The sequence below is a fragment of the Ictalurus punctatus genome, chromosome 22 (assembly GCF_001660625.3).
Source record: "Ictalurus punctatus breed USDA103 chromosome 22, Coco_2.0, whole genome shotgun sequence".
NCBI classification, from domain to species: Eukaryota; Metazoa; Chordata; class Actinopteri; order Siluriformes; family Ictaluridae; genus Ictalurus; species Ictalurus punctatus.
Window position 1 is genome coordinate 18,348,797 of NC_030437.2, and position 22,500 is coordinate 18,371,296.

Below are 22,500 nucleotides of genomic sequence, written 5' to 3' on the forward strand. Positions count from 1 at the left end.
AAAAGTGTCATAATTGGCAGGCTTCCTTGTAAGGTGTGTGTGTGCTTTCTTTTTTTTTTTTTTTTTCTTCCCCCGTTGCATTACTCACCATCTCTCTCTTTTTTTTTTTTTTTTTTTTTTTTTTTTCTTTTTTTCTTTTCTCTTGCTTATAAATACACACACACATGCTCGTGTCGTTCTCTAGGTCAGGACTGAATTATTGATTTCCCACAAATTAGGTAGAGAAATTTCCCTGTTTCTCTCTCTCTCTCCCTCCATGTTTTGCACTTCACACGCATGAAGTATGCAAATGTTGGTTTGTGTATTCATTTTTTAGAGTAGAGATGTGGGCTAGCGCATGGCCCCGGGCCTGATGGAAGACTTCGTTTTCCAGTCTATCCACACGAAAAAAAAAGTTGCCGCTGAAGGCTTTCAGTGTGCATAACAACACGGGAAACAGTGCTGTCACTCTCACGCAAGGCATCATGGGAACGCTCACCCTCTCGACCGAGATCAGTGTGTAGGGGAGAGAGGACGAGCGATGAAATGAGGATGAGCGTTACACAGAGCTGTCTTAAATAAGCCGAGCGCTCAGCTCCTTTGACCTATATTACGATATTAATCTCGCTCACACACACACACACACACACTCACACACACATACGTTCCCGTTGGATTTGATCCGTCGTGATGCAGCTGTAGCTCTTTTTCCGTACAGTGCACTAAAGGCTGAGCGACTACATGCTGGTTTAATAATGACACTCCGTGAGGAAAATGTCACACACACACACACACACACACACTGTTGTTCTATCTTACTCCACGTCGCCTCAGAGTTCCCGATTCTGATTGGTCAGAAGTCTTCGCTCGGTCACCCTCTTCAGTATTAATATCTATAATCGAAGTAAAGTTATTGAATCTCATATCTTCTGCAGTCTATATTGCGACGAGGGACCGGCCGATTCAAAATGGATATCGACTCTTTTTATTTATTTTTATTTTTTTTTCCTCAAGAATTACGATCGTGTATATACTCTTCTGCGTCCTTCTACCTTTTATCTTACACCAAAATGGATATTCTAGAAGTATAATGATAAGGAGTATCGGTTTATTGGTCACGTATGCATTACATATAGCGATACATGATATAGCACCCCCTGGAGTTGAGAGGGTTAAGGGCCTTGCACCGTACGTCTTCCTGAACCACAGTGCCTTCTGATGCTGTCAGACGGCGGAAATATTCAGGAAGCTGACACCTGAATGCGTTTTTAGGATTGTTTTTTTTTTTTTTTTTTTTTTTTCTTCCCCGTCCTGTATCGAGCTTAAACGCCTTTCGTATGATCTCGTACCGTTCAGCCCGTGCTCGCCGTGGGACGGCCCGGCCGCTGACGTGGCGTTAAAAATCGATAAACGAAAGAAACGACGCCTTTTATGAATTTGTACAGCAGTAAATCAGCAGTGAAATGGAGGAAGGTTTTGTAAACATCTGTATTTATGTACATCGGCCAGGAAGGAGATCCTAATCTCGGAACACACGACCTCGAGGCCGACGGGCTCGAGGTGAACCCCGACGCGAAAGTACGCGCCACCACAAGCGAGTACGTCTCTCGTGACCCGGGTGCTGTCTCTGCAAGTCAAAAATGTTCAATCCTATGCCTGAAGCGTAAATATTGGCACCCCTGCTTATTTCTCATTCTCTCGTTTCTTTTCGCCCGTCTTTTCTTGTCCTCCTCCGTCATGGCGTCTCTCCGTGCGTCACTTTGTCCCGTCCTTCTCTTTTCCTGTCGCTATCTCGCCACGTCTGCCTCTATCTGTCGCTGTCTTTCTTGACGCTTTTCCGTCATGCTCGTTTTTCTGTCTCTGGATCCGTCGAACCCTTTTATATTACTCCTTTAATCTTTCCCACCTCCTTTCCATTTAAAATATCATTTGCGGTCGTTTCATGCATTTCATGCCGAGCCTGCAGCTCCGTGGAGCTGATAGCGTGAAGATTCGGTTCCCCTCAGACTTCTTATCGCTTATCTGTCAGGGAAAGGAGAGCTGACTGAGCTGTGCACTGCTACAGATATATTTCTGTTTATGTAAAGCATGGAGAACACACCCAGGAGTGTGTGTGAACCGGCCAGGAGTGTCCACGTAACGACTCGTACGTGACGTTCTGATCATGCCGCTAGTCTCGACACGCTAACAGGAGAATTCTTCCAGCAGTTTGAGCCGACACACTTCTGTAACGTCCTGATAGTCGGGAAACTCTCTCGCACATCAGTTAAAGAATTCCAATTGCGCCATTTTAGAACCTAAGGTTTTAATCCCACCAAATAACCCAGGCCCAAAGGTTCCAGCGCCAGCAGTTTAATACAAAAGTTCTAAACCAAACAAATTACAGAAACAAAATTGTAATCCTAACATTCTTGAACGTAAGGTCCAAACTCAAAAATTCCAAATCTTATCAGGAGTCTAGAATAAGAGATTTTAATCTCACCAAACAATTCAGACCCAAAGGTTTAAGGCTGTAGTTCTACCGTTGTTCGAGCCAAATGGTTCTGGATTGTTTGTTAGGATTGGGACATTTAGTTCTACAAAGGTAGAACTAGAGCCTTAAACCTTTTGTCCCAGTCCTAACAAATAATCCAGACCCAAAGGTTTGAGTTCAAATAGTACCGAGCCAAAGTTTCCAATACCACAAGCAGTCCAGAGCAGTGGTCACCAACCCTGCTCCTGCTCCTGGAGGTCTCCCTTCCTGAAGACTTTAGCTCCAAGAATTATGATTCCCACCTGACCTTAATTATTGCCTTAAGGAGTTGTTGATCAGCGAAAAACAGGTGTGTTAGATTTTGGTTGGAGATGAAACCTGCACGAAGGTAGATCTCAAGGAACGGGGTCGGTGACCACTGGTCTAGAGTAAAAGATTCAGATTCTAATGAACAATTCCCAGCAGAAGGTTCAAATCCCAGCAAACAAACCAGAACCAAATCTATCAGTTCAATCAGTACAGAACCAAAGTTTCTAATTCTACCGTTGTAGAACTAATGGTCATAATCCTACCAAATAATCCAGACCCAAAGGTTCCAGTAACACCAACAGTCCAGAACCGAATACACGAATTCTACCACTGTAGAGATAAAGGCCCCGATCCTACCAAATAATCCAGGCCCAAACGTTCCAGTACAACAAACCGATATGTTTAAATCCAAGGAAACAATCCAGACCAAACGGTACAAAACCAAATATATTATTTCCAACATTCCAGAACTAAAGGTTATAATCCCACCGAATGATCCGGGCCCAAATGTGGCAGTACCACCAACAGAGCTGGGGGAAAAAGTTTGTACCCACACTACATCCCAGTACCAAAGGTTCCAGTTCTACCAAGTTGTCTAGAAGCAAATGTTGTAATTCCATCAAAGGTTTTAATTCTACACACGAATCCAGAACCAGATTCTTAAAAGTCCACCAAACGGACTCGAACCCTAAAGGTTCCGATCCTAACAATTTACCGGCCCAGAGGTTCCGATCCCACCAACAGTCCAGATCGGAAAGTTCCACTTTCACCAAACAACCTAGAACCAAAGGTTCGAAGCTAAACGGTACAGAACCCAAGATTCCGATTCTACCCTTCCAGAACATTAGGTTTAAATCCCACAGAATAATCCAGAACCAAAGATTGCGCTTCTACCAAATACCCTCTAAGCAATTGTAATTCTTTTAAAGCTTTTTATCATATACGCTTGAGGTCGTAACTTGACGTACGCCTAACGTAAAGAATGATAACAATTTACACCCATCGTCCTGTTCAAAAGTTTACACCCCCCTGGCTCTTAACGCATCACGTTGCCTTCTCGAGTCGCTCGATCATCCTCGGCGTGAGAAGACGGATCCGAACATCGTATAGCCGCTGCCGGAAAGGGTCTCGGATACGCAGAAGATGCCGGAGAAGTGAAGAATGTGCAGGACCTGGGGGATTTTTCTGAAGAACAGTGGGCAGGTTAACTGCTCAGGGCAAACAAGGGACTGGTGAAGAACTCTCACAGAACATAAAAAGGTCCAGATCCAGACTCGGCTGTAGTCTTATAGTCCGTGGAAAGTTGCAATTCTTTTAGAAGTTTTAAATCCCGACGATTATTAAAAGGTTCTGCCAAGAACGCTCCACCACCTAATGGAGAACGGAGGATAAACGTTCATCCCAAAACCTGCTTTTGTTTCGAGTTAATTGCGTTAATGTGTTTTTTGTTGTTGTTGTTGTTGTTAAAGGTAATTTTACATGAAGGAAATGTTTGTAAAGTTTATTTAATATCCGTGTGGCTTTATCTGGCTCGAATTCTCCTGAAAATACCGAAAAGAGCGACGCGATCGCACCGGGTTCCGCCGTCCACGAGGTGACGATGACGATGTGATGGTATAAAAATAGCGGTAAGTCGACGTACGCTGATCGTTTCCTCTTGAAACGGGAATACGGCTCTCTGATGCGTTTTTGTCCATGTAAGGCCATTTCGGAGCGTTTGATGTCGAGGCGATGAATCATTCAGGAACCCGAAGAACACGGCACAATACACTCATCTCCCTTTCGGCCTGTTTGTTAGTCACCCTGCTCTCGTAAAAAAAAAAAAAAAAAAATTCTTTCTTTTTTTTTTTTTTTTGAAACAGTATGGACGGAAGACGAGGAGGAGGAGATGAGGAGACAGGTTTAGGAAAGTGGGGCGGGGAGAAGAGACTGGATAAATCCGGGGGAAAGAGTGAAGAGGTGAGGTGGAGAGACCGGTGGAATAAATAAAATAAAAGGATGTTTCAGATCATCTGTAGATTTGATGATGGGTTTCTCGGCTCCATCCCACACGGTTTTAAACTCCAGCGTGATGGCGAATTGCGTAAGCGCAGATTTATTGATTTTTCCGTTCAGATTCTGGATTACTCGCCCGTACTTGTTAAAGTTGGCTGGTGCAAGACCGTGTAAGAATGACAATATGACACACACACACACACACACACACACACACACACACTCAAAAAATCCAAAAAGAGAAGCTTGTGATTTCTTTAAACAGCTTCGTTAATGCACTTGAGTTAACGTGACCGGGCGGTTTCGATGGAGTGCGGTATAAGGCCACCAAAAAAGGCTGAAATGAGAGTGTTGCGTACATGTACATTAATAAACTCTGTGTGTGTGTGTGTGTGTGTGTGTGTGTGTGTGTGTGTGTGAATGAACAAAATATGTTCAAAAGACACTCGGATTTGTTTCGACACTTAATCCGATTGCTGATTATGAAAAGAAAGAGAAATGAACAGATAAATAAATTAATAACATGAATGTGTGTGTGTGTGTGTGTGTGTGTGTGTGCAGGACTATAAGTGTATCTGTTGGTCATGAATCAGATGGTGGAGGAATAGAGGACACTCTCGGCCCAATCCAGCTCCATCCCACACTGCGTTTAAAGGTAAGTGTGTGTGTGTGTGTGTGTGTGTGTGTGTTGTAGATGTATATATCCTCCCACTTTGTGTTCCATTTTAGACCATAGTTCTACAGTGACTGGGTGTGTGTGTGTGTGTGAGAGAGGGAGAGAGAGATTCTCTATCTCTCACTCAGTCTGTCTCTCTCTCTCTCTATCTCTCTCTATCTCTCTCTCTCTCTCTCTCTCTCTCTCTCTCTCTCTCTCTCTCTCTCTCTCGTTGTCTCGCAGTTTTGCACTCGTTCTCTCTCACTGTGTTTCTCTTTCTATCTCTCTCTCTCTCCTCTCTCTCTCACTCTCTCTCTCACTATCTCTCTCTCTCTCTCATTCTCACTTCAATTCAAAGTACTTTATTGGCATGATCGTTTACATACAATATCGCCAAAGCGTCAATTTACACTGCCCTCCAATAATATTGGCACCCTTGATAAATATGAGCATAGAAGGCTGTGAAAAATTGTCTTTATTGTTTTAACCTTTTGATCTTTTGTTAAAAAAATATTCCCATAAATTCTCTGCGGTCATGGATATCAAACAGTTACAAACCCAACGCGGGGTTTATACAAAAAATATCTATGTTAAATATAGGTGTGCAACAGTTATCGTATATTCCCATTTGATATTTTACTTTTTTATTTTTGTTAGTACACTTGGGTGATTAGGAACAGAACATTGTTCAACCAGGACTTCCTGTTTCACAGAGGTATAAATAACCCTAACCCAAGGAATATGTGCGGCAAAAGGTTGTTGAGCTTCACGAAATGGGAAGTGTCTATAAGAAAATAGCACAAGCATTGAAAATGGACATTTCCACCATCAGGGCAATAATGAAGAAGTTCCAGTCGACTGGAAATGTTACGAATCGACCTGGAATTGGACGTGTGTCTGTATCGTCTCAACGCACTGTGAAGAGGACGGTTCGAGTGGATAAAACATCTCCAAGGATCACAGCTGGAGAACTGCAGATGTTAGTCGTGTCTTGGGGTCAGAAAGTCTCCAAAACTACAATCGGAAGTCACCGACATCACCACAAGCTGTTTGGAAGGGTTTGAGGAAAAACGCCTCTACTCTCATCCAAAAACAAACTCGAGCGTCTTCAGTGTGCAGACACTACTGGAACTGCAAATGGGATCGGGTTCTACGGTCAGATGAAACCAGAATAGAACGTTTTGGTGATAAACACAGAGGTGGTTTTGGAGCACACAGAGAGGTAGCCGTATGGAAAAGTCCTTCATGTCCACGGTTAAATATGGAGGAGGATCTTTAATGTTTTGGGGCTGTTTTTCTGCCAGAGGACCTGGACATTTTGTTAGGACACATGGCATCATGGACTCCATCAAATATCAACAGATATTAAATGAAGACCTGACCGCCTCTGCCAGAAAGCTTCAAATGGGCCGTGGTCGGATCTTCCAGCAGGACGATGATCCAAAACATCATCAGAATCAACACAGAAATGGTTTACTGACCATAAAATCAAGGTCCTGCCATGACCATCCCAGTCCCCTGACCCGAACCCCATAGAACACCTGTGGGGTGAACTGAAGAGGAGAGTCCACCAGCGTGGACCTCGAAATGTGAAGGATCTGGAGAGGTTCTGTATGGAGGAACGCTCTCAGATCCCTCGCCATGTATTCTCCAACCTCATCAGCGTTATAGGAGAAGACTCGGAGCTGTTATCTCGGTGAAGGGAGCTAGCACCAAGAATTGACTAAAAGGGTGCCAATAATTGTTACACACCTATATTTAATAGAGATGTATATATTTTTTGGATAATCCTGTGTTGTGTTTGTAATTGTTTGATATCCATGACAGGAGAGTATTTTTCTGAATGTTTTTAAGAAAATATCAAAAGGTTCAAAAATAAAGTACATTTTTCACAGCCTTCTTTGCTCATATTTACAGAGGGTGCCAATATTATTGGAGGGCAGTGTAGATAAGAATAATAATAATAGAAAATGATAATAGGAATAACGGTTAAAATGGAATAAAAAAATAATAATTACAAAAATAAGTAAATAAAAAAAACAACAACATGCAGGGTGCCTGTGTGTGTGTGTGTGTGTGTCTCTCTCTCTCTCTCTCTCTCTCTCTCTCTCTCTCTCTCTGACTTGTAGCTCCATCTCCACGAACGTTTTAGCTCCACCCACACCACACCAATGTGTAAAGATTATAAACACAGGGGTTCAGTCAGAAATGATCCGACCATTTCAAGATAAATTTAGTGTGTGTGTGTGTGTGTGTGTGTGTGTGTGTGCGCGCGAGGGAGAGAATATTCCTTTGTAGCAGTTAGCAATTCTGCAGTCATCATTTATTTATTCCATGACACTTGTGTGTGAGTGTGTGTGTGTGTGTGTGTGCGCGCGCACATGCACGCGCTGATTAAAGAGGAAGATGATGCTAGCCTGGTCTCGTATCAAAGCCTCTCTCCTGCCTGAGAGACTGCGGTGAAATATTCATCGCTCGCCTTCAGGTGTTGCGCTTCACTCACACACACACACACACACACACACACACACTCACACACACTCACACACACTCACACACACACACACACACACACTCACACACACACACACACACACACTCACACACACTCACACACACTCACACACACACACACACACACACACACACACACTCACACACACTCACACACACTCACACAGTAGTTTCGTAGCTGTTGTAATGGGCAGTAATAGTGTCATTGTGGTGAAATAAATGCAGATCATTACAGGAAAATATTTTCAATTTGGCGCACAAGACATCTGTGTGTGTGTGTGTGTGTGTGTGTGTGTGTGTGTGTGTGGATATTAATAAATTCTGCTTTAGTCTAAACGTTACACTGATTAGAAAGGGAAGATGTCTTGTATTGTACGTATGTATTTATTATGTTTTTATATTTTTAGAAATCCATATGTTGTCTGTTTGTTTGTTCTTTCATTTTATTTTAATTTAAATAATTTCATTACTTTTAAAAAAATTATTTATTCTTTTTATTGCTATTTTCTATCACTTTTGTATTTTCTATTTATTGTTTACGGTTAGATTCACATTTCTTTCTTTCTTTATGTAATTGTGTGTGTGTGTGAGTGTGTGTGTGTGTGCGCACAATTGACTAAGCTGACGTCTTCAGTGCTGCACCAGTCTGCGTGTTACATGCATGTTTAATAAAACATGCTCATCTAAAGTACACACACACACACACACACACACACACACACACACACACACACACACACAGATGAATGAGTAATGCTGGCAGCTTTTCTACTGTGAAAAGAAGAGCTGTATGGGATGGTCATCACATCTGATACACACACACATTCTCTCACTCACACACACACACACACACACACACACACACACACACACACACCCCGGTATGATATTGATATATTTTTTAAAGCATTAACCAACTTAAATATATTTCTCTTTCTGTCACCCCTTCTCTTTCTCCCCTTCTTTCCATCTCTCCTTCTTTCTCTCTCTGTCTCTCTCCCCATTCCTCTCTCTCTCACGCTCATGCTCTCTCTCTCTCTCTCTCTCTCTCTGTCTCCCCCATTCCTCCCTCTCTCTCTCTCTCTGTCTCTCTCCCCCATTCCTCTCTCTCTCACGCTCGTGCTCTCTCTCTCTCTCTCTGTCTCTCTCCCCCATTCCTCCCTCTCTCTCTCTCTGTCTCTCTCCCCCATTCCTCCCTCTCTCTCTCTCGCTCTCGCTTTCTCCCTCTGTCTCTCTCACCATCCCTCCCTCTCTGTCTCTCTCTCTCTCTCTCTCTCACCATCCCTCCCTCTCGGTCTCTCTGTCACGCTCTCTGTCTCTCTTCCTCATTCCTCCCTCTCTTTTGTCTTTCTTCCCCATCCCTCTCTCTCTCTCTCTCTCTCTCTCTCTCTCTCTCTCTCTCTCTCTTTCTCTCTTTCTTTCTCTCTCTTTCTCTGTTTCCCCCAACCTGTTGGTGTGTTCTTGCATCATTCCCGCGTCTCCTCTTGAGTGTGTCATGTGACCTCTGTAATAAACCCCCCCCCCCCACTTCATCTCCCATTTCCTCCATCAATCCCTCGCTCCTGTTTGGCCTCCCCTCCATACGGCCGAGCCAGTAAGGTTTCAGCAAACCTCTTACATCATCCCAGTCAGCGTTTGAAGCGAGAGAAACGGCGGCAACCGGAGCACAGAGACGGAGGGAAATCCAACAGAGACCGATATGATGCAATAGCGAGACACGGCTCCGTCTCCGTCTTGTCTTTTAATGCGTCCCACCGACCAATCAGACGCCGCCGTGACTAAACGACGGGGGTTAGTTTGCCAGAAGTGTGTATTTTTTGCTCGCTGTCTCCGGGAGAGGAGTCCGCTTAAGTCTGAAATTACGTTACGCGTTATTGACGTGTCGGAGCAGCTCAGAGTAAAACCCGAGGTACGACGGAGGAGAAATGAACACGGGGAAAACATACACCGTGCATAAGAAACCGATCAGAGAAGAAACACAACAATTAATATGTGGAAATATTCCAACACCATATCATTCCACTCTTTATCTATCTTTATATACTGTTTATAACACGCCCGATACATGTTTATAGTGTGTGCATGCTCTGTTTTTTTTTGTTTTTTTTTTTTTTTTTTTTTTTGGCTGGTTAATCTGTCAAATGACACCCTGGACAGTGGTATTCGCAGCTGTGTGTGTGTGTGTGTGTGTGTGTGTCATGGTGAGTAATACAAGCAGATGATGAACACTTGATTCCTTCACAGCACACATAAGTATGATATATTTTTATATGATATACAGTCACGATCCTCCAAATACACACACACACACACACACACACACACACACACACACACCCCTACAGTGATATAGTGTTACGAGCTTATTCTTATTATAGAGCTTATTCTTTAGATGTGCCAGTTCAAATATAGACATTTCGGTTTAATGTGGAACTTTTATTTTATTTTTTTTATTTCATTTTATTTTTTTTAAATGTGGAACACGTTTTAAGATGAGATCAATTTTAGTGATCAAAAAAAGAAATTCTTGTGCCAGTTGCTCAAGAGGTAAACAAAATGATGAAGATAAAAATAATACATTTGGAAACACAATATAGATGGAGACATACTAGTTTAAAAAAAAAAAAGGATAAAAATTCTTTTAAAGCTGTACAAACCATGCAAAAAAAGAAAAACTTTACCAACAGTGCAAGTAAAATGAAATGTAAGCATAGAAACAGAAGTATGAATTAAAGCCGGAGGCAGCATTTAGACAGGTTTTAAGATGATGTGATCCAAATTTGATGATTTTTGGGCGTAATTTGTAGGAGGAGTAGCGAAAACACTGATTACGTTCGGTCATTTATACATGTCATTGTAACGTTTGACCTATAGGTGGCGCCGTCGTGAAATTTGTTGCGTAGCCTCAGGTCATAATCCTGAAGAAACGTACCAAATTTCATGACGGTGCGTAAAGTCGTTAGTGAGACACAGCGTCACTTCCTGGTTGGCGACTTCATCGCTAGATTTGTTGGCTTCTTGTTACAAGTGAAAATTTAAATTCCGTTCAAAATTCCGTTCCTTTTCTGCGGATTGGTCTGAAGATGTTATGAGCCGAATTTGGACAAAATTTGTAGGAGGTGTAGTGGGGAAAGTATTAGAGTATTTGACCAAATCCAAGATGGCTGAACATCTAATTAGGCAGAAATTGACGCCATAGGATCCGTTGAGCTCGGCGTGATCCGCGGAATTGAAATTTTCGCCACACGCTTCAAACGTTATGGGTATCTAAACGCACTTTGAAATTTGCCCAAAGTTTGACCTGTTGGTGGCGCTAGAGCTCTGAGAGTTTGCAGATTTGGTGTTTTTGTAGCTGAAAGTGTCTCGAATCTTCTGAAACTTCATCAAAGTTAATCTTCCTCTCTGTGTATGTGTGTGTGTGTGTGTGTGTGTGTAGGTAGAGCAGGTAAATGCCGTGGCCGGCGGATGCGTGTGAGCAGCGGGTGGTCTCCAGACGTTCAGGCTAACCCACCATGCCGTCGTCCACGCAGAAAGTAGTGCTGAAGGACCCCGAGCTCGCAAACCTCTTCTTCAAAGATGACCCGGAGGAGGTGTTCTGCGACCTCCACGAGATCGGCCATGGGAGCTTCGGCGCCGTTTACTTCGTGAGTATTCTCCAAGGGGGAAAAAAAACAACGACAACAAACGACGACGCTTGATTAATATTCACTCGCTTGAGTTCCTGACGGATATTTTTAGGTACTGAATATGAATTTCCCTATAAGGAGGCACAGTAACGTGAACATCGGTCGAATCGTATAATTATCAGTGACTTGCTGCGATTTTATGGACTTCTCTGCTTACGTAGATTGGTTCCAAAGTTAAAAAATTGTTTTTAGTTTTTTTTTTATTTATTTTTTTACCACAACCGCTAAATTTACATTACACGCTAACCTTAGCTAATGTTCTTGGATGTTATTAGCTCTGGAAGAAATGACTAGAGCTGAACGTTTTCCAGACGCCGGTTTGTGGGTCACTAATGAAATGTTTCTACCCTGTTGTCTTTCGTTTTATTTTTCTACCACAGGCCCGAAACTCCTACACCAGCGAGGTGGTGGCCATTAAGAAGATGTCTTATAATGGCAAACAGACCACAGAGGTGCGAACCAAAACGAGCATTTAAAAAAAGAATAATTTAATAGATAAAAGAGCTCAGTTTAGTCCAGGTAATAAGATAATAATAATAATAATAATAATAATAACCACGTAGTAATAAATCGGCTGACCGAATTAATTCAGTCCTTTAGGATAATTATTGTCCAGAATATACGGTATGCTTAAAGGATCATTGTTATATTTGGAACAGTTTTACAGGAATAATTATTACATGAATAAAGCAAATATTGCTCTTGGGCGTTAATTAGAATTATGCAAATGAGACCATGTTAATTGGTGGCAGCTAACTTTATCTTTCCTGCTTAGAATTTGTTTACGCTGTTGAGTAGCAGGCAGTAAGGTCACATCTTATAATCTCTCGTAATTCAACCTGCTGTGTGTGTGTGTGTGTGTGTGTGTGTGTGTGTGTGTGTGTGTGTGTAGAAGTGGCAGGACATCATTAAGGAGGTCAAGTTTCTAGAACAGCTGAGACACCCAAACACCATCGAGTACAAAGGCTGCTACCTGAAAGACAACACTGCCTGGGTTTGTATCACTAAAGCCCTTCGTACATAAACACGCATAAGCGCTTATTCCTATAGCTCACCATGTCGTAACAAAAGCGGCATTTAACTCTACCCGCAAGTTGACTCAAGGCCCGCGGTATGTCACGTGACATTTTAGGTGACATGACATGTGAATGGGTGAAATGATTCGGCCACAACAGTAGCGTTATGTCACTCTGACACCAGTAAAATATGCTGAGCTTCAAAGTCATAACATGCCTCTGACGTGCCTCCGAACGTCTACGTCACTTGATGTTCTGTCAACTAGACATCAAAGTTGACCTAAGCAGCCTTTACGATCGTTTATACAATAGAATTGACGTATGTGGTGGATACGGCATTCTAATACACTGCTATTATCTTTTTCTCTTTTAGCTGGTCATGGAGTACTGTTTAGGCTCAGCCTCTGATTTATTAGAGGGTAATCTCTCTTTCACTCTCTCTCTCTCACACACACACACACACACACACACACACACACACACACAATTTGGTGTACAGTTGTTCTGTGCAGTGATGCACTACACGCTCTATACATGCAATATGCTGTTTACACTGTGTGGTCATGTGGCACTGTGTGGCTGTGTCTTGTTATACTGAAATTCTGAAATGAGTGAACATGAAGGCCGATTTTCAAAATACAATCCTAAGAGGATTAATTCTCTTTACAGTTGTAACATTTTAATCTGTTTTGCGATAAGCCCAGATCACAGTGATCCTGGATTCCACATCAAACGCCAACATTCCACTTCAAACACCAACGTTCCCCATTAAAATTCCAACGTTCCCCATTAAAATTCCAACGTTCCCCATTAAAATTCCAACGTTCCCCATTAAAATTCCAACGTTCCCCATCAAACACCAACGTTCCCCATCAAACACCTACGTTCCCCATTAAAATTCCTACGTTCCCCATAAAAATTCCTACGTTCCCCATTAAAATTCCAACGTTCCCCATTAAAATTCCAACGTTCCCCATCAAACACCAACGTTCCCCATCAAACACCAACGTTCCCCATCAAACACCAACGTTCCCCATCAAACACCAACGTTCCCCATCAAACACCAACGTTCCCCATTAAAATTCCTACGTTCCCCATTAAAATTCCTACGTTCCCCATCAAACACCAACGTTCCCCATTAAAATACCTACGTTCCCCATTAAAATTCCAACATTCACCATCAAACACCAAAGTTCACCATCAAATTCCAACATTCCCCATCAGACACCAACATTCCCCATCAGATTCCAACGTTCACCACCAAACTCCGTTTGCCATCAGACATAATTACAAACAAATATCCTTCAAAAAAGCACCAACATTTACTGATTAAACACTATCACACACACCGCCATTCAAACAACTAATCCCCAGATTCACCACAAAATTCTCACTCTTAACGGCCTTTCTTCATTGAACACCAGCTTTCTTGTTTAAACACCAGCATTCTCCATCACACACCAACATTTTGATTTGGCCGAGTTGATGTTTGTTGAGTTTAAAGCCTGCGCTTGTTTTTTGTTTGTTTGCTTTAACGCTGCTGTTGTGCTGTTTGTGCAGTTCATAAGAAACCACTGCAGGAGGTTGAAATCGCTGCCATCACCCATGGTGCCTTGCTGGGACTGGCTTACCTGCATTCCCATAATATGATCCACAGGTGAGTTCCTACCTGCCTTCACTTGCTGTGTGTGTGTGTGTGTGTTGTCAAACGTTTATGTTAAATGAGTCCGCATGCTAAAAAAGGGTGTATTATTTTTATGGCTGTTATATTTGTGGGAGGAATGAGGACCTGTACTGTACTTATTTCTCTCTCTCTCTCTCTCTCTCTCTCTCTCTCTCTCTCTCTCTCTCTCTCTCTCACTCTCTCACTCACAGAGATGTCAAGGCGGGAAACATCCTATTGACTGAGCCCGGGCAGGTTAAACTGGCTGATTTTGGCTCCGCCTCCATTAGCTCTCCAGCCAACTCGTTTGTGGGGACGCCATACTGGTCAGTGTCTGTCCATCACATTTATGACACGGATGAATGACGGACGGAGCAAGACTGAGCTGTGGAAACGCAGGGAGACAGAGACGGAGATATGGAGACGGACAGAGAGTAGGAGAGCGAGAAAGCGAAAGAGAGTAGGGCACAGGGACGAATAGAGAGACCGTCAGACCGAGACAGACACGGAGAAGAAGAGAGACCGAGATGGAGAGAAGGGGACGAGGTCAAACGGAGAGACTGAGGGAAGGCGAGAGAGAAAGAGACCAAGAGAAAGGGACGGGGACAAGTAGAGAGAGACCGAGAGATGGAGACGGTCCGAGAGAGAAGATGAGAGAAAGGGATGGATAGAAGGGGATGGGGACAAATAGAAAAACAGACGGAGACAGACAGAGAGAAGGAGACAGGGACAGAGTGAATGAGTGAGAGAAAGAGACGGCGTGAAGGGGAGAGAGACAGAGAGAACTAGGCGGAAAGAAAGAGAGAAGGACAAATAAGGTGACGGCGAATTAGTGGCACATAAAACAAAACAGAACAGTGTCCATTAGAACAAGGACGCTGGGACACGGACAGGGGCAAAACTTAGCCTTGTTTTTAATTTGTGTGTGTGTGTGTGTGTGTGTGTGTGTGTGTGTGTGTGTGCGTGTGTGTGTGTGTTTAAACAGGATGGCTCCTGAGGTGATTTTAGCCATGGACGAAGGCCAGTATGAAGGCAGGGTGGACATCTGGTCTCTGGGGATCACCTGCATTGAGCTAGGTCAGTAATGTGTGTCTGTGTGTACAGTCAAGTGCAAAAGTTTGTGTCCCCTTTCCAACAAAATTGAGAACTTTCATAGTAGCAACAGACAGAGTGTGTTACGCTTCCCCGCTGTTGCACTCGTGAAAGATTACGGCATTAATAATGTGCGACTCTGATAATGAGGAGAAAACGTCACAGGAAGATAATCAGCGACGGGGTGAGGGTGGTGTTGATTATTTACCAATAAGCGCATATCCAACGTGTGGTTTACTCGCCTTTTAAACTACAGCAGTTTGCCACGAATTCGGATTTTTTTTTTTACTTCGTTTCTACGCCGTCCTTTTTTTTTTCTCCATTTATAGTTACATGTAATGTTGTGCAACGTCTACAAAACAAGTTCGTTCCCGTTCTCACTGACCTTAAAGCAGCTATAAACAATCGTTCCCTCACCAGCTTCTCTTTTTTTTTTTTTTTTTTTTTTTCCTTTTCTTTTCCGTGTTACTCAGAAACATGTTCACCACGTTCATGTTGCACAGAAGCGTAAAACTCCTCTCTCTCGAAGATGTCGGAAGACTTCATAGTCACAGCTTTCCCTCTGGCTGTTCCGAAGCGCTGACACCGGAGACTCCTTACGTAACGTGTTGAATAAACGCCGTGTTACTTCAGGAAAACCTCACCGTAATCGATGACTTCTTTTTCGTCCGTTTATGTGGAGCATCGGCCGTGCGAATCTCTGTGAATGGTTACTGTTACTATGGAAACGATAACGTATTCGAACGGGCACAGTACTGCGGTACTCTCAGAGCTGCTGTTACAGAAGATTAATTAACATTAATTAAGATGAACACTTTCTGACCAATCAGATTTGAGAAGCCGACATTTGCATTGTTTTATTTATATATATATATATATATATATATATATATATATATATATATATATATATATATATATATATATATATATATATATATAAAATGTATGAGTGTGTGTATAAAGGTTTAAATAGTATGTAATAGGATAATAGATTTTGAGAGCTGTCATTTTTTTCCTCACAGTATATTATTTAATTGATTTTTAAGCGATTTACTGTTAGTTACATTTATATTAGATAATCCGAAATATAAAATCGGGACTTTTCAACACTTTTTTTATTGATTTATTTATTTTTTTTTTTCCTTTCCCCCTGTATAGCCGAGCGCAAACCTCCTCTGTTCAACATGAATGCTATGAGTGCCTTATATCACATCGCTCAGAACGATTCGCCCACGCTGCAGTCCGATGGCTGGTGAGTAAACACACCCCTACACACACACACACACACACACACCCCCTACACACGTGCTCGCACACACAAAATTCTGCGCATTATACTACTGCGTGCAGTAAAATACTAATTCACGAATGAATAAAAAGCAAAACAAAATGGAGGATGTTCTTGCAGTAATCACTAATTAATAGCTAGCTAGTTTACGCTACTGCGATTTACACTTGGTACTCTCTCTATCAGTACATCATTTGCTGTCCGAGTACTGCACGTGATGTGTAAAATATCGGCTTCCTGTAGGTTGCTCGTTTCTATTATTGCGGCACCACACAATGAATCATGGGTAGTATAAAATAAGCTGTAGGTCCGCAGTTTGTGCGTTAGCACTCGACGGCGTTGACCAAATAAAGTAACTCGCCGTCATCCAACCGCTTCCTGATGCACGTCGTTCAGACTTGCTGACATTTTGCATACGTTTGAAATCGAACATTGTGGTTGTTTTAGAAAATAATTTTTCGTATGTGTGGGGTGTTTTTTTTTTTTTTTTTTTTTTTTTTTTTTTTTTTTTTGCTTGTTTGTTTGTTGTTCTGGGTGCAGGTCGGATGCGTTCAAGAACTTCGTGGATTACTGCCTACAAAAAATACCTCAAGACAGACCCTCTTCAGCTGAACTCCTGCAAGTGAGCTTATTCACACACACACACACACACACACGCGCGCGCGCACGCACACACGGGCACGCACACACACAGGTGTGAGTAACTTGCTCAATATTGAACGTTAAAGCAAGTCGCCTACGCTCTCTCACTTCCTCCTCACCATATCATTTGCAGCTTCCTGCTCTGACAGTGTGCTTCTTACTCATCTGTCCCCGCTGACTCACGGGAACACACATGCGCGCGCACACAGGCACACACATGCGCGCAATCCACCCACAGAATATAGTGATGCCTATGTTATCCACTCATTTCCTGTACCAGTGGGATCTGTGGAAAGTCAATACAAGTGTGTGTGTGTGTGTGTGTGTGTGTGTGTGTTTTGTTGAATGTGTACATTTGATATAATGCCAGTCTCGCTCTCTGACCTAAATGAGAGTCGTAGGAGGAAGCGCTCACGCTTTCGCTTTGTGAAGTCGGGCTGTAAGGCTTATGGCTTACAGCCAAATGGCTGTAAGGCCATTTTTAACTCGTAATTGTATACACTAACGTAAAATGTTTGTGCAAAGCATCAGATGGGAATACGGTCTGGTCATGACGTAGCGTATTGGAACGGGGTTTGGTCATGACGTAGCGTATTGGAACGGGGTTTGGTCATGACGTAGCGTATTGGAACGGGGTTTGGTCATGACGTGGCGTATTGGAACGGGGGGGTTTGGTCTTGACGTGGCGTATTGGAACGGGGGGGTTTGGTCATGACGTGGCGTATTGGAACGGGGGTTTGGTCATGACGTACTGTTGGAAAGGGGGGGTTTGGTCATGACGTAGCGTATTGGAACGGGGGTTTGGTCATGACGTAGCGTATTGGAACGGGGTTTGGTCATGACGTAGCGTATTGGAACGGGGTTTGGTCATGACGTAGCGTATTGGAACGGGGGTTTGGTCATGACGTGGCGTATTGGAACGGGGGTTTGGTCATGACGTAGCGTATTGGAACGGGGGGTTTGGTCATGACGTGGCGTATTGGAACCAGGGTTTGGTCATGACGTAGCGTATTGGAACGGGGTTTGGTCATGACGTACTGTTGGAAAGGGGGGGTTTGGTCATGACGTAGCGTATTGGAACGGGGTTTGGTCATGACGTGGCGTATTGGAACTGGGGGGTTTGGTCATGACGTAGCGTATTGGAACGGGGTTTGGTTATTATGTGATGTATTGGAAGGGCATTCATAAGGCGAGAGGGACTGCTTCCTTGTCAGTCTGTTTCCCAGCTCACGGTTTTGTTTTCACGTCGTCCCTTGCTGTCCTTCCCCTCTCTTTATCAGATTTTTGGCTTTAAAGATCACGCTGAATAAAAATACTTGGCATTAAAATCACTTATTGCCTGAGCTATTGCGCTATACATATTATATAAGTCATAAAAATGCATTTTTTGGACACAAAATGTCTCGCTGTATTAAACCTTTTCTCTTTATACCATCTGTATATGATCCTTTAGTTTGCACAGACCTTCTTTGCAAGCTGACGCACGTGTGGCCGTGATTCTCTTCTCTCTTTCAGCATGACTTTGTGCGTCGTGATCGGCCTTCGCGGGTCCTCGTGGACCTGATCCAGAGGACGAAGGACGCCGTGCGGGAGCTGGACAACCTGCAGTACCGCAAGATGAAGAAGATCCTGTACCAGGAGAAACATAACAGTCCGATGGGAGAATCCCAGGAGGAGGAGGAGGTAGGCGCAAAGAACGCTAAGGAAATAAACAGTCTATTGTTGATAACGCGTCTCAAGTTTTGACCAGAAACGGACCGGTTGACTGTTAACCAACATTTTCTATCAAACACCGTTACTCATCATCTTCCATGGCTTTATTATGTTCAGGAGTAGGTCTAACGATAAAGAAACACCAATGAGGAACGTTCTAGAAACCTTCCAGCAATCACACACAGGACCGTTTGCTTTCATACGTATAGCATCTGCTCAGCTTTGATGGAATTCTTGTGAGGTGATACAGTTTCCAATCGAAGCCCAATGCTGAGCAGTCTCCGAGTTAAAACCTCAACATTTCTCCACTCGTGGGATTCGAACTCGCAACCACTAGTACCAGGAACTACCAATAAACACCGCATTTATTTATATGGTAGGTGTTAAAGAAGTGGGACAGCGTCACATTCTAAGGATTGAGGTTCATGAGAAGTTTAAGCAGCAGAGCGAACGCGCTGAACCCGATTAACAGGATTTACAGCAGATTGCTGCAGAGTCTGAACCGATAAACCCTCACACCACACACCATTTGTTGATACCTTGGGTCTCATATGAATGCCACCTCTTTGTGTGTCTCACGTGTGTTTGTTGTGTGAAGTCTGTTACAGATAAACACACACACACACTGAAATATTGTGCGATTAAACCCATATGTTGAGTTGGTGTTTCAAACCACATTTGCGTTTAGGCAGGTTTATTGAATGTTCTACCCCCTGTACAGAGAACGTCGGTGTTTGATGAAGAATGTTGGGATTTGATGATTCATGCTGGAGAGTGTTGTGTGTTGGAGAATGGCAATGTTTAAGGAAGAACATTGGTATTCGATAATGAGTGTTGGTCTTTTATGATGAATGCGGGTGAAAGTTGGAAAGTGTTGGTGGTTGACCAATGTTTCTGTTTGATGTAGGGTGACTGAGAATGTCGGTGTTTGGTGATGATTACTAGAGAATGCTGTTGTTTGATTGAGAGTGTCGGGGTTTAATAGTGAACACGAGTGTTGATATTTTGATGGTGAATTTTGGAGAGTATTTATGTTTGATTGTCAGTGTCTGATGGAGAATGTTGGTGTTTGATGAATATTGGAGAACATTGGTGTTTGTTAATGAGTGTTGGAGAATGTTGGTGTTTGATGATGAATATTGGAGAACATTGGTGTTTGTTAATGAGTGGAGAATGTTGGTGTTTGATGATTAATATTGGAGAACATTGGTGTTTGTTAATGAGTGTTGGAGAATGTTGGTGTTTGATGATGAATATTGGAGAACATTGGTGTTTGTTAATGAGTGTTGGAGAATGTTGGTGTTTGATGAATATTGGAGAACATTGGTGTTTGTTAATGAGTGTTGGAGAATGTTGGTGTTTGATGATTAATATTGGAGAACATTGGTGTTTGTTAATGAGTGTTGGAGAATGTTGGTGTTTGATGATTAATATTGGAGAACATTGGTGTTTGTTAATGAGTGTTGGAGAATGTTGGTGTTTGATGATTAATATTGGAGAACATTGGTGTTTGTTAATGAGTGTTGGAGAATGTTGGTGTTTGATTAATATTGGAGAACATTGGTGTTTGTTAATGAGTGTTGGAGAATGTTGGTGTTTGATGATTAATATTGGAGAACATTGGTGTTTGTTAATGAGTGTTGGAGAATGTTGGTGTTTGATGAGTGTTGGAGAACATTGGTGTTTGTTAATGAGTGTTGGAGAATGTTGGTGTTTGATGATGAATATTGGAGAACATTGGTGTTTGTTAATGAGTGTTGGAGAATGTTGGTGTTTGATGAATATTGGAGAACATTGGCGTTTGTTAATGAGTGGAGAATGTTGGTGTTTGATGATTAATATTGGAGAACATTGGTGTTTGTTAATGAGTGTTGGAGAATGTTGGTGTTTGATTAATATTGGAGAACATTGGTGTTTGTTAATGAGTGTTGGAGAATGTTGGAGAATGTTGGTGTTTGATGATGAATATTGTAGAACATTGGTGTTTGTTAATGAGTGGAGAATGTTGGTGTTTGATTAATATTGGAGAACATTGGTGTTTGATTAATATTGGAGAACATTGGTGTTTGTTAATGAGTGTTGGAGAATGTTGGTGTTTGATTAATATTGGAGAACATTGGTGTTTGTTAATGAGTGTTGGAGAATGTTGGTGTTTGATGATTAATATTGGAGAACATTGGTGTTTGTTAATGAGTGTTGGAGAATGTTGGTGTTTGATTAATATTGGAGAACATTGGTGTTTGTTAATGAGTGTTGGAGAATGTTGGTGTTTGATGATGAATATTGGAGAACATTGGTGTTTGTTAATGAGTGGAGAATGTTGGTGTTTGATGATTAATATTGGAGAACATTGGTGTTTGTTAATGAGTGTTGGAGAATGTTGGTGTTTGATGAATATTGGAGAACATTGGTGTTTGTTAATGAGTGTTGGAGAATGTTGGTGTTTGATTAATATTGGAGAACATTGGTGTTTGTTAATGAGTGTTGGAGAATGTTGGTGTTTGATTAATATTGGAGAACATTGGTGTTTGTTAATGAGTGTTGGAGAATGTTGGTGTTTGATGATGAATATTGGAGAACATTGGTGTTTTTTAATGAGTGTTGGAGAATGTTGGTGTTTGATTAATATTGGAGAACATTGGTGTTTGTTAATGAGTGTTGGAGAATGTTGGTGTTTGATGATGAATATTGGAGAACATTGGTGTTTGTTAATGAGTGGAGAATGTTGGTGTTTGATGATTAATATTGGAGAACATTGGTGTTTGTTAATGAGTGTTGGAGAATGTTGGTGTTTGATGATTAATATTGGAGAACATTGGTGTTTGTTAATGAGTGTTGGAGAATGTTGGTGTTTGATTAATATTGGAGAACATTGGTGTTTGTTAATGAGTGTTGGAGAATGTTGGTGTTTGATGATGAGTGTTGGAGAACATTGGTGTTTGTTAATGAGTGGAGAATGTTGGTGCTTGATGATTAATATTGGAGAACATTGGTGTTTGTTAATGAGTGTTGGAGAATGTTGGTGTTTGATGATTAATATTGGAGAACATTGGTGTTTGTTAATGAGTGGAGAATGTTGGTGCTTGATGATGAATATTGGAGAACATTGGTGTTAATTAGTGTTGGAGAACATTGGTGTTGGATGGTGAATGATGTAGAATTCTCTAGAGCGTTGGCGTTTGAACGTTAGTCTTCGACGAAGAATGTCAGAGAATGTTGGTGTTTAACGGTGAACCGTAGTGTTTGTTTTGTAAATGTTGGCATTTGAAAGTAAATGTTTTTTGTGTTCGTTCTAAAGCTATCACCAGATGTCGCTAGTTTTATCATAGAAGTAATTAAAAAGAAATAAAAATAAAATGGACACCAAAAATGAAAATCGTCATCGTTTGTGATTGACATCCTTGTGCTAATCTTCCCGTGAGCGTTCCGTGTTTTCGTTAGTCTCCATCACTCATCCTTTTGGAATAAAATA

The 22,500-nt window shown here is 42.1% G+C and overlaps 1 protein-coding gene across 5 annotated transcripts in view; it reads left to right on the forward strand.

Annotated features, from left to right (window-relative positions):
• taok3a (TAO kinase 3a) overlaps positions 1-22,500 on the forward strand; it is a 54,496-nt gene that overhangs the window by 16,125 nt on the left and 15,871 nt on the right. For 4 of the 5 annotated variants that reach the window (XM_017452052.3, XM_017452053.3, XM_017452051.3 and 1 more), the window contains 11 exons: positions 5,318-5,411; positions 11,362-11,569; positions 11,992-12,063; positions 12,504-12,605; positions 13,001-13,046; positions 14,188-14,284; positions 14,503-14,616; positions 15,276-15,367; positions 16,544-16,637; positions 17,214-17,295; positions 18,831-18,998. In XM_017452052.3, coding sequence (XP_017307541.1) covers positions 11,438-11,569; positions 11,992-12,063; positions 12,504-12,605; positions 13,001-13,046; positions 14,188-14,284; positions 14,503-14,616; positions 15,276-15,367; positions 16,544-16,637; positions 17,214-17,295; positions 18,831-18,998 — 999 coding nt within the window. In that variant the 5' untranslated portion in view covers positions 5,318-5,411; positions 11,362-11,437. Of the gene's footprint in view, positions 1-4,687; positions 4,845-5,317; positions 5,412-11,361; positions 11,570-11,991; positions 12,064-12,503; positions 12,606-13,000; positions 13,047-14,187; positions 14,285-14,502; positions 14,617-15,275; positions 15,368-16,543; positions 16,638-17,213; positions 17,296-18,830; positions 18,999-22,500 lie in introns of those variants that run through there. The other variant, XM_047149945.2, reaches the window with a different exon arrangement.